General features: G+C 33.0%; 2 protein-coding genes across 3 annotated transcripts in view; one reads left to right on the forward strand and one right to left on the reverse strand.

Moving 5' to 3' along the window:
• Nucleotides 1-848: 848 nt before the first annotated feature.
• Nucleotides 849-17,502, reverse strand: LOC148599663 (caspase-8-like). Of its 2 annotated transcripts, none has more exons than XM_088557178.1 (9): nucleotides 17,361-17,502; nucleotides 13,070-13,451; nucleotides 12,411-12,652; nucleotides 11,575-11,643; nucleotides 10,201-10,329; nucleotides 9,690-9,773; nucleotides 6,616-6,915; nucleotides 3,992-4,226; nucleotides 849-3,079 (listed from the first exon to the last, which is right to left on the reverse strand). In XM_088557178.1, exons 2-9 carry the CDS (start codon nucleotides 13,372-13,374, stop codon nucleotides 2,896-2,898), a joined length of 1,548 nt encoding a protein of 515 aa, XP_088413304.1. In that variant the 5' UTR covers nucleotides 13,375-13,451; nucleotides 17,361-17,502; the 3' UTR covers nucleotides 849-2,895. The 2 variants fall into 2 exon arrangements, with proteins under 2 accessions (XP_088413304.1, XP_088413305.1); XM_088557179.1 differs by having other exon boundaries at nucleotides 17,234-17,365.
• LOC148599664 (retinoic acid receptor alpha-like) overlaps nucleotides 17,474-17,617 on the forward strand; it is a 153,676-nt gene continuing 153,532 nt past the window's right edge. Inside the window, exon 1 of the mRNA XM_088557180.1 lies at nucleotides 17,474-17,503. The gene's annotated coding sequence lies outside the window, so the exon portion shown is untranslated. The remainder of the gene's footprint in view (nucleotides 17,504-17,617) is intronic.

Raw genomic sequence — 17,617 nt, forward strand, 5'->3', positions numbered from 1 at the left:
TTTTTACTTTCAAATCGTAATCTTTCCATTTCTTAGTAAAAAGTAACCAACATGCCTAGCATATGGAGTATACATCTCACAGTTGATTTATTACTCTTATGCGTGTGATTTGCACATGGACTTACAGAGCGAGGACACTGTCAAATAAGCTTTAAACACCGATGTATTTTCAGTCTATGATGGTTTAACAATCGTCTTTGATTGTCTACAAACAGAATCTTTACTTTACAGACGAGACAAGACATCTTCAGTTAGATTTCATCTCTTACTGGATTAATGACCCTCCGAATTTAAAGCCTACCAGATTTTACTCCCTTGACATTAGACAGAATGCCCTATCGAAGCAGGATATACTTGCCCTACCGGCATGGTAAATGTCCATGTTTCATATTTTAACGTATAGGCCAAGACATGAATGTTGATGTCTATTTCTATATTTTTCTTTTCTATGATTCCTTATAATTACTTTTTGTCTATATTTTGTAATATGGAAATGTATGGTACAATTCCTTATTCCTTAAGATTCATTTCTTTTCACTCATAGTATTGTTTGGACAAGGTACCGTTAGACCCATGAAACTCAGAATTTTTTTCTTTTATTTAGAATGACAGATGAATGGTTTAGCTTATGCATCCACATTAATAAGGATGTCATCTTTCAATGATTGAAAATTTGGAAATCTGCAAATTTCTATCAATTATGCCGAAATTGGGCACTTTTTGGAACATTCTTGCAATTTTAGAGTGCCTCCACCAAAACATTAAAAATAGGTCTACAGAGATGACACCAATGCAGAGGACACTGATGACAACTGTGGACTGCAAATGTTTTATCCAAAACAAATTACTTGTTATTTAAATGCATATTTAATGTATTCAATTATCATTGTCAATACACACCACATCCAATAAAAGTTTTTCATGATGAATTACACAGACATCTTTATAAAAAAAAAATCAACAACTGATATAATAACTATGTATGTCATCAACTAAATCACAGTATTCAATAGCATTGTAAATGAACAATCAAATCAGTCAATGAGACCGTTTTCAACAGGTACCTATTTAAGTGACCACCTGTATACAAGAATTACCTGCCTAAAATACAAATTGACCTATCATACATATTACAAACTCCGAGTTGCTCATTTACTTTTGTTACTTTGTATGTATGATTTTAGTTACTTTATGTTCTTTGCTGTGAATGTCTGTTTTCCATGTCTGGTCTTTGTCCCTGGATTACATTCTTTTGATTACCGCTATGACCTTGGTTCCCTTGATTACTCTTCGATAAGTGACCACCGGTGTTCAAGTTAACTATTACCTATCTATGTGACCTCTTTAGCTGACCACCTATTTTCAACAATCATTTATGTTTGATTGATTGATTGATTGATTGATTGAATATGGTTTGAAGTCATTTTGTAGTTATTTCATGCATTTCTTTTATTAGTTCTGTTTTCAACAATTACCTGTCTTAGTAACAATTGATACTCAACAATCACCCCTCTTAGTAACCATCGATACTCAACAATTACTCGTCTTAGTAACCATTGATATTGAACAATTACTGGTCTTAGTAAAAATTGATACTCAACAATCACCCGTCTTAGTAACAATTGATACTCAACAATCACCCGTCTTAGTAACAATTGATACTCAACAATCACCCGTCTTAGTAACCATTGATACTCCACAATCACCCATCTTAGTAACAATTGATACTCAACAATCACCCGTCTTAGTAACAATTGATACTCCACAATCACCCATCTTAGTAACCACCTGTGTTTAATAACTGTCTGTTGTGGTTACCACCTGCATTTAACTATATGGCCTGTACTAAAAGACTATATGTTATTCTAGTATATCCTCATGACAAAAATTAATTCATGCATTAAAAATGTTGGTGGATTGGGCATACTAATGATCTTAAAATTTTACAGCAGTTTTATTTTATAATATATCTTTTGGTGAAAGATCTGCAACATGAAAGCTTGACTATAATAAATGATTTCTTCAAACAACTTGTTAATATCATTAGAGAATTTTAGGAGAAAATGAAAGTAGACTGATTGCAAGAACCATAAAATAAAAGTATCCACAAAAATCTCATGGTTTACAATGTATTTCCTCTCTGCCCTCTATGATTCAGCCACTCATGTATTGTATTTGAGAAAGATATTTCAAATGCATTGTATACATGGTCTATTCTGATAACAATAAAATTGCAAACCTAAGTATTGGAATATGAATCAGACGGTCAGGGGTGTAATGGTACTGGTAACAACTCAAAAATTACTATATAAATTTTAAGTGCGAGACTTGAGAGCCCTGGAGTTTATTATGGAATCCATCTTTTCATTTCCACCTTTCTATAGGCTGTATATTCTGTAATCTATGTATGTTTTATATGTTAAAATATAACACTTCTTATAGCAAAGAGTTGAACCTCCTACCATTCAGATTTTACCACCAATGGTTGCTTATTTTTTTAATGGAACAAACACAGTACTTTGTTCAAGAGCACATCACTCAAAGCTGTACCAACAGCCATCTGATTTCAACCATCAGTTCGTAATGCACTCATATATGGTATACTCTTGGATCCTATTACCCTCAAATGTGCCTCCAATTACACTGTTTTGTAAATTAATTACAAATTGATTAAAATATAAATCTAAAGGCATAACTCTTAGTTCACATTACCATCAGCTGTGCCACTAAAAATCAGCTGGTTTAAAATATAAATCTAAAGGCACATCTCTTTGTTCACATTACCCAAAGCTGTGCCAATAAAGAATCAGCTGGTTGTTCACACACAAAGTTGGGTAAGTCACATGGATTAAAGTATAGTACATAATAATCAACAGTGTCTCTAACCACTAAGAATTAATCTGTTGGTTGTATATTCATGATCTGTGGTAGGTTATGTGTGTTGAAGTAAAGCGCTTTGTTGAGAGTATATTGGGGCATAGGCACTTGTTTGTTAATTTTTCCTCTCTCAACCCGATCTGGGATATTTTCATTTGAGACATCATTGTTTACTGCAGTTAAAATCTGTAACAAGTCCAAGCTGAAAAAGAAGAAAAACCTTTGATATTTCTTGAGTATAATGTTTAAAGTATAAAAGAAATGTATGAGCTGTAAAAAACTGGTATTACCAGTCATCAATTTTTAGAAATCATTTCTACTAAATATATGGTATTAGAAGTATTGCAGTTAATGATTTTATGCGCTGTATAATAATTAATTTTCACGCCTACTATTTGAGTTTTAGAACATCAATTTCACTTCGCTACTTTTCTTTTTGTTATTAACATGAATTTCATGATGAAGGAACTTATTCGCAGCAATTTATTTTTCCTCGCTTGCAAAATTAGCGAAAAAATTTGTTTTACAATATTTCAGGACAAAAAAAAATTATATAATTATAAATTGAATATAACTTATCATGCATCAAAGTAATATTGTGATCATTCACTCTAGAAAGTGCTACCCAGGGATTAAATTTAACGGGAAATATTCGCTGAATGCAAGTTAAAGTCCAAATTATTACCACATGCTGAAATTTTGCTAGTGGAATTCAACATGTATCATAAATTCAGTTAAAAAATAACCCAAAAAACTTAGATTTAGATGGTGTAAATTATCAGTACCTGCTAAATTTTGCTGGAGGAAAAATTTATTAACTTACATCCCTGCTACCATTGTTACATTATCCTACTTTGACAGAGTTATCTGATTCCATGCCAACCAGCCATCTTTTTCAAACATTGTAAAACGCAGAAAATCCACAAATTTAACCATATTTTTAACTAAACATCAAAAATTGAAACCAGCCATTCAATTCTCTCAAACTTTGTAAAAAAGCAGAAAATCCATAAATTTAACCATATTTTTAACTAAAGTTTGAAAAAAATCAAAATTTCAACCAATATGATTAGTCAATCATAATAAAATTACCAGTCTAAGAAGACAAACATACCTATCAGCATATTTTTCTAAATTTTTCGTTAACTTCTGTATATAAATAGACCCAAGTGATGTATCTCTGTAGGAAAAATAACCAAATACAGTTGCATAGCCAAACAAAAAGTCAGATTCATCTGGTATGACTTTTTCAGCTCTAGGTGCCAAAACACCTATGTCAGGTTGAAGATCTGCACCCACTGGTTTCTCGACCACTATTGGTCCATCAGCCTCTATATCATTTGCTAGACCTGTCAAAGAAAGAATCATCAATACAATTAACAGCTATGTTAAATAAATGATAGACCTCTTCCTGTTTTTACTCTTAAGGTGTCCTGACTCTGAAATGAGTACAGTGGATTACTGTTAATCGCATAGCCAATTTGTCAGAAAAAAATATGCATTTAACAGAAAAATATGCATTTAACAGAAATATATGCAAATAACAGAAATTGTCATATCAAGGGAAAATATCTAATATTGTCAATGTTTAAATGGGACATATTTATTTACCGTGTTTAATTAGATTTCTGCCATAGTGTCTAATCAAAAGAAAGAGAAAATATTGTTGAAAAAAACAAAGTTCTTTAGAAAACTGAGGTATTTCACTAATGTTGCTGTTTTACCCATTTAGATTTTTTTTTAAATATTTATGTAATTAAACAAATTTTCTAACTTTTGGCATTATGTTTATATACAGATAAGAAAAAAATTTCACATGGATAAGATGGGAAATGTTTTTGCTCTTTGCATTTCTATGCAATAAACAGGAATATACAATTAACAGGTATGTTATTAAGTGGAATCCAATGTAATACCCAAGAATGGGAACCTTCTTGATGAAGACATGAATTGTAAATACCTAAAGATAATTTTGAAGCTATTTTTCTACCCATTCTTAGCCAGTGATTAAAAATGGAAAATTAAAAAACCACAGGGCGGCAATTAAATTTCTGCAACCATTTCAAATTTTTTACAAGTTTTCTACAGATTTCATGAGAGAAACCAATTCTCCTTCAGCCTATTTCTGATTTAAAAGATTTCTCCACTCTCTAAGGTAAAATTAAGATTTTCAACATGTAAGCTCTATATATAATATAAAGCAAGCTGTGGAAAGAGAGACATATGACATACCATATTATCCTAAAATTAGTTAATTTCCTGAAAGTCAGTGACATTTCTTTACTATTAGTTGCTAGGTCATTTACTCTGAGGGTCATTGGCTTTATAGCATGTAAAACACTGTGTAAAGATAAACAGACTCTTAAACTAGACTCTCTTAAAGAAATGGGAATTCTTCCACAAGTGTGGGAAGTCTGTCTTTTGATGAGTAAAGCACAGCAGAATAAGGGAAAAAGACAAAGAATTCTCACATTAGTTGAAGAAATCCCAGATCTTCAATAGATGACATGTGTAAGAATGTTTCACAGCTAAAAACTGTGGAATAACAATAAAGGTAAATGAGTCATTTGAATAAAATATGTGTAATATTACTGGGCGACAAATAACCATATTCAATTAACAGTTATCACCCTGAAAATTCTGTTATATAGTATTTAATTCATAAGTTTTTGTATGATTTGAATATATTAACATACATTGTCATACATACAAAGATGTGGACCTATGTACAAAAAGCTGGATTAATATACTCATTGAGACTCTGAACTTTACAGGTCTATTATACCCATGACAGACGCAGATGCAAATGATTGTCTTGAGCTGTCTGTCATAGAAATAAAACATGAATGGTTTAATGACTTAACACTGTTTGATTTGCACAAGGCATAAAATATGTACCATTAAGGATAACAGACAGACAGACATACAGAGAGAATCAAGTTTCTTTATACCTCTAGTGATATAGGTAAAAATGACAGACAAATAAAGAAGAAAATTTACTACATTTTGTCTGTTGATATGCAAATATTTTAAACCTCCAGTACCCACAACACCCTCGGCCTTGCCTCAAAGCCTACTTTAGGTGTGTTAAACTTCCATACCTACCAATATGTATATAATAAACCGTTATTGTCATTAAAATTATGTATATTAATGTTACTAGTTACTTGAGTGACCTGTAATGTCTCAAAAATGAAAAAAGTATCATAGTCAAAACTCTCCACAGTGACCTCCTAAGGAAGAGCAAAATATGATCACATAAAACAGGTGCTCTTTATATACAGGTTAATTTAACATAGAATGCACATAAGATATTTTAATCATAGCCTTTTAAGACAGATTATGACTTAATAAGGTGGACACTAAGCTTGGTAAAAATAATCAAGGGAACCAGGGTTATAGCGGTAATCAAAAGAATGTAGTCCAGGGACAAAAACCAGACATGGAAAACAGACATACACAACAAAGAACATAAAGTAACCACTGGGTACAAAGTAACAAAAGCAAATGAGCAACTCAGACTCCACTAAAAACTGGGAGCATGGACCAGGTGCATCGGCAAGGTAAGTAAGGTTATATTAGCAAACTCATGACCTGGATCTGACTATTTTCAGATTTTATGTACTTTTGAGGTATTAAATTTTATTTAATTGCTAAAGTCTAATCCTTTGCATTCAGGGTTATTACCTTCTCTATATAATCTGTATGTAATCCAACAATTAAAAGTCTTATACTAACCTCGCTGCTTAGTATGACCTTGACAAGCCTGGATGAAAAACAACTTTGGCTTCCCTGCTAGACTTCGACACTTTGATGAATGGAAATTGGCAGTTAAATTACGAATTGGTATTTTATTCTCATCCACCCCATAAACAGTTTGCTCATCACCATGGGATAAGATACAAACAACTAGGGCATTGAATTTAGAGTGGTTTCTTTTAGAAACATCATACATTAGTTGGCTGATTTCATCAACATTAAGGTTTGTATGCAATTCTATTTGAAATCCAAGATTGGAGAAGGTTCTACGTAAATTTCCTGGAAAGGAAAAGAAAATAGCATTTATTAATAGAATAATTTGCAGAGTGCAGCTACAGAGGCCAGACCCTGAACAGATGATAATATTTATAACATAAGAATATTTTTAAACAATGTCTAACAGTCTAAATTAAGCAAGAAAACATGTTTTCATGGTATAAAAATGGCTAAATTTAGTCTAGGGAATTAACAGATTTAAACAAAAAATGTACATGTAATAACTTTAGCAAAGTTTTTCAACAAATTGTCCATTCACACATCGGTGTTCTTAAAGCCCCTGTAGCAAATTTCTGATGTGAGCATGTATGTTATTAGATTTCTAAATTCGAACAATTCAACTTTGAAGTTGTCAGCCTATCTCACAACTACTCAAATTTAAACTGCAAGGTCTGTAAAAACAAATTCACCAACATTCAAACACAAGCTGTTATCACACATGATTGCTGTTATTCAATATTTGATAGTGAAGGTGCATGAAACATTATGGAATTGTAATTAACGAGCAACTCAGCGGGTGTTTCTAGAAAAGCAGAGGAAGCTAATCCTACTGATGCACGTGGTTCATGCTCCAAGTTTTTAGTGGAGTCAGAGTTTGACATTTACATTTGTTGGTTATTTCATGTTCTTTGTTGTGTGTGTCTGTTTTCCTTGTCTGGTTTGTTATCGCAGGGGAAGCTTCCCCTGCGATAGGCAGCAGAGGCTATCATGCTACCGCAGCGGGAGCTTTCCCTGCATCCCTGGATTACATTCGTTCGATTTTTTGAATGTTTGAATCTGGTTTCCCTTGACTGCTCTTACACCAAATACAACTGTTCTGGCAAAAGTGGTTCATGTTTAACAGACCGAAGCAGAATTGCTTAGAAATATTTTTCAACAAAACAATGATTTCTTAAGCATTCATTTTATCAGAATTTTTTGTCATCATGTGATTATTTACATTTGGAAACTTATATTTGATTGATAATAAATAAACTCCTAAGCAGAGTGCAACTTGATAAGCTAGCAGAAGCCAAAACCCTGAACAGATGGGGCAAATATAGATACAAACTCAAGCTTGCTATAGCTCTGAATTTGATAATGATTAAATATTTGACACTTAATATAAAAATAATTAGAAGAAGCTTACGAAAAAGAAGCTTGAAAAAAAAAAAAATAAATAAATAAAAAAAAAACCATCAAATTTTATTGCAAATGCTTTGACGCTTTTTGAAGTTCTTGTGCAGTTATAGAACCCCCCTTTTTTATGAATAAGCTCCAAGATCTAGAAAACAGAAACTCATATCAGCTAAAGAAGGAGCAAACATTAATAGTAATATACTACTTTTCAAAGTTTCATGAAAATGGGTGCAACCAAACAGTGTTATAGTCCAAAAACTGTAAAATCCCCCCTTTTTATGAAGAAAGTCCCATAACTCTAAATTGCAAAACCAGTAATTTATAAAAAAAAACTTTGTCAAAAAGGGACTTATATCAATATATTAATGAACAGTACACCACCACTTCATTGCTGCAAGGGTTTTTGAGTTACCAACATAAAATCTCTCCATTTTTGTACCATTTAAGTCCAATAACTCATCAGAGAAAAAGCAGAAATTTATAAAAATCGAAAGAGCTTACATCAACAGAAAGAAACAATTCAATAACTTTTTTAAAAATTGGTGACAGTATTTTTGAGTTATTAATATTGTGTGAAGTCTAAACAACTGTCTGCCAGACAGGCAGACAGACGGATGGACACCAGGATACTTATTCCAAACAAAACAAATTAAAACCATAATAAATCTTGAAACAAAACACAATTTACATTAACATCAGTTTTTATTCATTAAATGTAAGTTTTTATGAAAAATAGGAGTCTGGTTGACTTCTGAGTGAGACTATTTGTTTTTATATGCCCGTCTGTTTTGGACAGGATGTGTTAAGAAATTAATAGCCGCCATTTATCTGATGTTGTCTATTTAAGTACCAGTCCATATTTAATTCAGACACTGCCTAATGTAGAGGTGATTCATGGTAAAGAAATCCCCACTGAACACATGGTCTACATTTACTATAATAATATATTTTTGAGAATCAATAGTCTTTTCTGTATTCAGATTTGTACTTTAGAGAAAGCGATACATTGATCTCCCACTAAAATCAACAGTCAAACCTAATCAAGAATGCTAATCTTGCAAGTGCAAATTTCATTCACAATCTAAATACTTATCTAAAAAAATCTTAGTACCAAATGACAAAGAAAGATCGTTTTTGTAGTCTGTATCCATTACTGAGTTAGAAATAAAAGGTTAGAAATAAAAGTGAATTCAGTGGGTTTTTGACATGCATGGTTTACCTCCTGATGTTTATAAAGACTAATACTGAATAGAGGTTCCTTTTGCTGATTTAATATTAAAATGGTTCATTGTATGGTAAAATTGTGTTCATGTTAAATGTCTGATTAAGTAATTTTCATCCTTTAAAATATTTGACTGAATCCTCATAAGCCTTGAAATCACAAAACATGTACATTATTGTACATATAACAAGCTGTGTTGAATTGTTGTTTTATAAATGTTGATATTACAATCTTTCCAAAAAGGTATAACTTTAAACTCTCCTTTTTTTCCCCAAATGGCCCTTATTGCAAACTATCCTTTAAACAGGTTTTGTTTTTATTTACAATAGATTTATTCTTTGTAAATATATTGGGGTATATTTATTTTGACATATATGTGTATAAGCAAAATTAAGACTTACCCATATATTTTGAATAGTATAATACATCTACTTACCAGCATCAACGTCAGAACCTCTTCTTAGAGGATTCTCAAATATTATTCCACGAAACTTATTATTGTTGATGATAATACAATATCCTAAAAAAAAAATAAGTTAACTTCTGGGTTACACTGAACATAAACTGTATTAGTGAACATAGTTCTCAAATGGATACCATATAATTCTATAACACATACATGTTTCAAATCCCTTTTAATAAAAAAAATGATCCAAATAATTGAATCGACTCCACATAATGGAGATGACCAGTTGAAGTCTGTTGTTACATGTAACAATGCAGGTTTTCACAAAAATATGCTGCTTTTCGATCAATTTTTGTCCTTGACCCTTTAAAGATTACTGGAGATTATTTATCAAATTAAGAATTTTTCAGTAATGGAACCATGTAAGGAAGGATTGCAGTAAATCATAATATTTACTTATCAAAAGATAAGCAAGTGATGAACATCATTATTATGAAACAGATTGTCCAAAAAAGTAGCAATAATATTTGAATCTACAAACCTCTAGGATAAGCATCCATATCATAGGCTTTAATATCAGGATGTCTAGATGTAGTAGGATTAGGTGCACTTGCACTGGGATTCTGGAGCTGACCGTTCATTGACATGTTAGTATCAGGAGCTGCAGTGTCTGAAAAATAATGATCATGCTAATACTGAAGTATGTGGAATTTTTTTTATATACATTCAAGTAACACATAGTTTTCATCTTGACAGAGGCAAGGAAATGTGTGGTGTCCCCTAGCTTTGTCACACATGACGTTGTGACCTTAAACTTAAGACTTGATTAAGTTAGCAAAACACAGGAACTATCCACCATTTTGGAGCACCTGATTACACCACAAATTTTTAGTGAGTCTAAAGTCAAACAATATCCTATCTTCCTGCTGTTACAGCAAGTATAATTGTCAACATCATGGAATATATCTAGTTTTCTTGTGACTACTGTTAACAGTGAAATTTTGTTTTTGTGGTTAGACCCATAATGTGAAAATTAAACTAAATTGAATATTTTCTTCACTCGAAGAACAATATCATACAACTGGAGGAACAATTGCCAATTTGAAACTGCATGACATCAGATTGATTGCAGAAAAGCCCCAAAAATAAGACAGCATGAAAATTTCCTGGTTTACAGTAAATAATCACTACCTCATAAACTTTCTTATAGCATTTACGATTTTTATAAATGTTAAACGATGGCACATTTGTTGCAATTCACCATATCTGTTCCTTTTCCTTTTAGTATGTTGTAGTAGTCCATGGAGAGAATTGAATGTATTATTGAGTAAATTTTATTGTCTGTTGTCTGTTGTTTCAGTTCATTTACTTTAAGTACTTTAAAGAAGATGCTAAGGCCTTATCAAACTAGTTTAACCCCACCGCAGGTTTCATGTGCTTGTCAACAGACAGATGTTTGTCACTAATTAATGTGTCTTTTTGTTGTTATAATACTTTTCAGATTGATTATGATCTGTCAAAGTTCTGTTACCATGGATGTTGTCAGGGTCTTTCAGAGCTTGCTCAAAGGTGAGTTTACACTTGGTGACTTCTGAAGGTATTAACTGTTTTGTATTTAGGTTATAAGTTGGTGAATTTGTTGCATTATATAATATCCATTCTTTTTCCTTTAGGTAGTTAATTGGATAATTGACAAGGTGATTTATAATTTCTATAGGTACATGTGTATTTGAATCTAATTGTCTGATAGAAAGTTTTCATGCAAACTGTTCATTTAACTACCTAAGAAAGACCATCATGTAGCAGTTATTCAACCAAAGGAAAACCAACTTTATTCCATGAAGTTAACTATTTTACTCTCTGTCAAATCTGAGAACCTTTGAACTGATAGACAAGACTATTGAGCTATACTAACCAAGAGGCTGAGTGCCACCATTTACTGTGTTGGCAGGACCCTCTCCATCTATCATTGTAGGATATCTTCCTGAAAAAAAAAAACCAAAAAAAAAAAACTTTGATGTTTCAGGGAAGGGAATCTATTCTTTGCATATTGCTTGCAAATCATGTACAGTGAAATCTGTCTAAATCGAACCCTTAGGACTTAGGGTAAGGGATATAACTCTTGAAATCAGTGAAATGTTTGTATCATATTCAATTTCACCAAAGCCTATCAAGCATTCTTTTGATACAGAATGAAATCAATCCAAGTTACTTTGATGCTTACATGAGATACTTTACACAAATGTTCCAATGATTTGTAAGAGTTAAGTCTCTTACCCTAGGTCTACCTTCTTGAACATGTGTTCGGTTACTAAGTTTCAAAATAAATCTAAACTGGAGTAAAGGAATTTAAAAAGTACATGTCTGGTTTGGACAGGTTTTCACATTTTTCAGGTTTTGATTATACAAGTTTCACGGTATATGGGCATAAGAAGCCTTTTTTCAAAATCTGTTTGACTACTTAAAATAAGAATTTCTGTGAGCATGAGATGAGCTCAATATTACTGGATACCCCTGCGCCCATAATTTCATGTACATGTACATGTACCTAGTAGGTACTACCTACATGTATTCACATATATGTACACAAATTCTTTCTAGACTTTCCATACTCATGGAAAGATGTTTTGCTTTTAATATAGAACTCAACACTATGAGGAATCTCCATGCATTTGAGTGATAGACGAGGACCCATGAAATCATGGAGTCATGTGATGAGACTTACATAACCTATTCTAATTAATAACTGACCTTGATATTCATCAATAAGGTCAATAAGGTCACCACGCTCCAATGATTTCATCATTTCTCGAAGTTCGTGAGTTCGTGGTGGGTTAACGTGCATTCCTTGTTCTAACATCACAAATAAATCAAAAATTGTTTTAATTCTTTCTAACTGCTTCCTTCTTAAACTGAATTCTGATGTACAGAAAAATTTTAATTTTGCAAATTCATTTTCCCCAAGGTCTTCTGAAATTTGGTATAAAAGTATTCTGAAACATAAAAAGAAAAAAATTATTTCATAACATAAATATAGGAAATGTGGTATGATTACCAATGAGACAGTCATCTACAAAAAGCCAAGCAATGAACAATTAAAATTCTTCAGATGACCATGTAAAGAAAAAAAAATGATGATTTTGAAAATTGGGTTTTGCTTTGGTCTTTCTTTACAGACAAGTGATACATTATACAACGTAATATTCTTAAAATTATCTTAATAGTTAATTTTTGAGAGATTAAAATTCATTTTTGTCTGTCTAGAAAGAGTTACCTACCCTGGTATCACAAACTTTATTTCCTATGGACCATGATACAGTAATAAAAAAGTAATTTTTGGAGTTGTTCTTTTTTTGAAAATGAAATAACCCTTTATCAGTAAGTTGTAAGATCATACATTGTAATATTACCTAAAAGGTAAGAGCTTGGGAGCTTGCTCAATTTCATCTTCTATGTCATTGGAATTCAAGCCCAACTGCCTAACTAAATCAAGTCTTCCTATCAAACAAAAACATTCGGCTAAATATCTTCCATCCGTCAAGTTCACTTGTCGTTTGTTTTCAACTGCACTAAATAAATCTAGGGCAAAGGTCGCAGCTTCCAGTTTAGCCGACCCAGTCACATCTTTCAGGAGAAACTTCAACTTGATAAAATCGTCTGATCCAATATCACTGCATATGTCAACAAGTTTCTGACGAAATTCAAAGTTTGACATGGTTTTTCTATTGTTGTTTAAATTTTTGTCAAGTTTTTTTATATTATATTTCTTGTCTGAACTGCTAACAAAGGCATCTGAAAAAAATTTAAATTAAGACATAATTTTACTTTTTACACAAATGTATATACAGTGTAAAGTTGTTGATAAAAATATTCTACTCCAGATACTCCAGTAATTCAGGGCAAAAAAGGGCACATATTGTAAACATATTAATTTTTGATATTTTCCCAATGGACTGAAAAGCATGATAAATAGTACTCAAGAAATTGTTTTTTAACGCCATGTAATACTAATCATTTTTTAAAATGACAGAAATTGATACCTGCGAAATATGGACAATTGACAGACCACAAAATTCAGCAACCACAAAAATTAATACTTTAACAGAAAGAGGGATATTTGGTGATACATCAGCCAATCAATAACATAAATTTAGAAGAAAAATGACAGTGAAAGGCATGGCACCCTGCCCTTATAAGGGAACCTGTACTCTAAAAATAATCTATGAAGACTCTAGAGTTGTTTGGTTTTACATAAAGTAAATTTTGGCAGCCGCAAACATGGATAAGACCCCATAAGAGTTTACAATGACACACATAATATTCAAACTGTTCATTAGTTCTAATAGGAAAATTTAACAATTTTACATTTGTATTTATTTTGGTAGTAAAAATGATGATATATTTTATCAAATCTTACCGGGAAACTGACTGTTCAATTCATTTATGGTCACAACATTGGCCAGTCTTTTATAATTAATGGTTAACTACTTAGAATTACCACATAACTGACCAAATATGTTTTCCTGATATAACAACTATTTAAATGCAGCCTACAGCTACAAATTTACTATATACAAACGTAGATAAACTTAACACTTCACACTTAATATGGAGTTAGTTGAGATAAAGAATCTCAACCAAAAACAAACAGTGGAAAGTTCATTTTCATTCAAGCTTTCTATGGCTTAAATCTATTATTTCAAAACAAGGATTTTACAGTTGTGTTGTAGCAGGTTAATTGAGATTTAAGGGTTAATTCTTTAGCCAACTTGGTTGCTGCTGGCTTCTCACTGCGTGGTCTATTGGTTTGATCCTTGGTGGCGGAGTATAATTTTCTGAGTCAAAGAAAATCTCTTCCGACCTACGACTGAAAAAACGTCATGATGTGACAAGGGGTAACCGATAAGGCAAACACTGTTCTCAGTATGCTTAAAAGAAATCTGCACTTTTGTAACAGGAATGTAAAGGAAACCGCATTCTTAAGTTGTGTAAGACCAATACCTGAGTATGCTGGAACAGTATGGGACCAGAGTTGTCAATATCTTGTAGATGAACTCAAAAAAGTGCAAAAGCGAGCCACATGTTTTATTGTGAAGAACTACAACTTTGTGGAAGGGTCAATTACAAACATTATGAAAGAATTGAACAGGAAATCTCTGAAAGACCGCAGACAAGAGAATTGATTAATACTACTCCATAGAGGATTAAAGGGATATATTACACACAGCACAAGACCAAATCGTAACAGTCAACAGTTCTACATTCCATATGCCGGCACTGATGTTCATAAATTAAGCTTTATTCCAAACACAATCCTTGAATGAAACACCATAGTTGGTTCAATACCAGAGAAATCTTCTGTCTCTAGAGTAGTTCGAATTTCCTCTGACTCTGCAACCCTCCTCTTTTTTATTTGGATATTGATATGTCGGGCTGGGGTCAGAACGATGTGCCATACAAAAAGTTGGAGATTTAGCGGTACCGCGGAGTATTGCCCTTCAACCGCTTGTAACGACTTTCAAGTTGAAATTGTGCATGTCACACCTACCTAGTTCGATCCCGGAATCATTTTTCTGTATGCTGATACCAAAGTTGCTACAAATATTACGTTTATTATTGAAGTTTCGATAATTTTCCATGAGAGACCCTGTTTTGTCGACATTTTGAACCGTAATAGAGAGTAGGTGGAGCTTGTTACCTTTGGAACGGAACAGAGCAGAAACGATTTTTAAAACTGGAATCGAAAAGAATATTTCAAAATTCCGCTAAAAAATTACTTGCCCGCTACCCTTCCGTTCCAAAAGTAACAAGCTCCGCCTACTCTCTATTACGGTTCAAAGAGTAATCAAGGGAACCAAGGTTATAGCGGTAATCAAAAGAATGTAATCCAGGGACAAAGACCAGACATGGAAAACAGACATACACAACAAAGAACATAAAGTAACTAAAATCATACATACAAAGTAACAAAAGTAAATGAGCAACTCTGACTCCACTAAAATCTGGGAGCATGGACCAGGTGCACTGGTAGGGTAAGTGTCCTCTGCTTTTCTAAAAACACCCGCCAAGTTGCTCATAAAAAGTCAAGTCCAGGGTAGACAAACGATGAAAGGAAAGCTATGACCCATTGAATAAATCAGTTTTCATGGTGCTGATGGATACACCACAACGATCCACGAGTTCATGATGACGACCATAAAACTTCTGTAGTGATGACTTCAATCTTGTAGCAAACATAACCCTGTTCCAGAAGCCTATTTGTTAGAGTTCTAGCGTGATTCAAAAAGTCTGCGTAGTTTCGGCAAGCTCTGGCACAATGTATGAGTTGTGATATGAGCACTCCATACGCAGGAGCCAAAGGGATGATGCCACAGATGAAAGGAAAGTTGACAATTCTGAATGAAAAGTTATCACGTCTGTCGTAAAGTTTGGTCAATAGTTTTCCTTTACCATCGATTTTTAAGTGTAGGTCAAGATATGAGGCTGACTTCACAGTGTCTGTAGTATCCTTTATCTCAAGTTCTTTCGGGTAGATGCGATGTATCGAATCCCCGAAATTAGGATTGTTTAAAGATAATACACGTACGTCATCTATATAGCAGAAACTGAGATTAAAGGATCTAGCCAAACGATATTCTTTCTTTCTTATCAGATCAGCTATAAAGTCAGCCTCATAAGAGTGAAGGAATAGGTCAGCAAGTAAAGGAGCGCAATTTGTTCCCATTGGAATGCCGACCGTTTGTTGAAAAACACGCCCACCACACTGGACAAATATGTTGTCGATTAAAAATTCCAGCATTTTGTAAACATCCTCCTCTGTATATTTGGCAGATAATTTGGAATTATTTCTTACAAAGTATTAGGAATCTCTACCAAGAACTATATATTTGTATCTAAGTGTACCATCTCCCTTGGAAAAACAACGATGCATATTGCCTCCAAGCCAGGACTCCAACTGAGCATAGGGAATAGAAGTATACAGTGCTGAAAAACCACAGGCCTCAATGCCATCACACTCAGACAATAGTCTTGAACTGATTGTCTTCAAAAGATCTTTCGAATTTTTCAGGATCCACATTGAATTAATACCACTACGGGAGTAACAAAATGTCAACAAAACAGGGTCTCTCGTGGAAAATTATCGAAACTTCAATAATAAACGTAATTTTTGTAGCAAATTTGGTATCAGCATACAGGAAAATGATTCCGGGATCGAACTAGGTAGGTGTGAAATGCACAATTTCAACTTGAAAGTCGTTACAAGTGGTTGAAGGGCAATACTCTGCAGAACCGCTAAATCTCCAACTTTTTGTATGGCACATTGTTCTGACCCCAACCCCACATATCAATATCCAAATAAAAAAGAGGAGGGTTGCAGGGTCAGAGGAAATTCGGGCTATCTTTAGTCTAGAGACACATCCAGTACTTTTTCCGACCATAATTGATCAATGCACCTGGCCTAAATTTATTGATACTTGACTCATAGGTGGTGCTGAAATGTCAATGAAGATGAAGAAAGAGTAATCAAATGATATCGTAAATCATGCTCCACCATTACAAGTAAAAACACTTACAAATGTACTCTCATTAAGAAATATTTGTTTATCATTTGTTCAAATAGTTTACATAAAGATATTGTGATGTGTTTGTAACTCGATTAGACCTATACGTTGTTTTAACTAGAGATGTTTACATGTATACCTTTTTACAACCATTTGATGACAATTTATTCTAAAAATAGCAACAGGGTGTTTCCGAAAAGAGTGTAATTCCGGACTAAGTAAGGAAATAACCCAGAATTTCCGTAACATTTCTGCATCAGCATCATTTTCCAGCACTTACTGGTACATAAGTTTTCTACGCATAACCACTCAAAACATTGAAATCTGACAATTACGATTGTGATATTAGCTTTAGGCATGATTATTTTGGAAGTTTCTTTGAAGAAAGCATTCATA

The sequence above is a fragment of the Perna viridis genome, chromosome 13 (genome assembly GCF_037379345.1).
Source record: "Perna viridis isolate PV_CMFRI_1.1 ecotype Kerala chromosome 13, ASM3737934v1, whole genome shotgun sequence".
Lineage (NCBI taxonomy): Eukaryota > Metazoa > Mollusca > Bivalvia > Mytilida > Mytilidae > Perna > Perna viridis.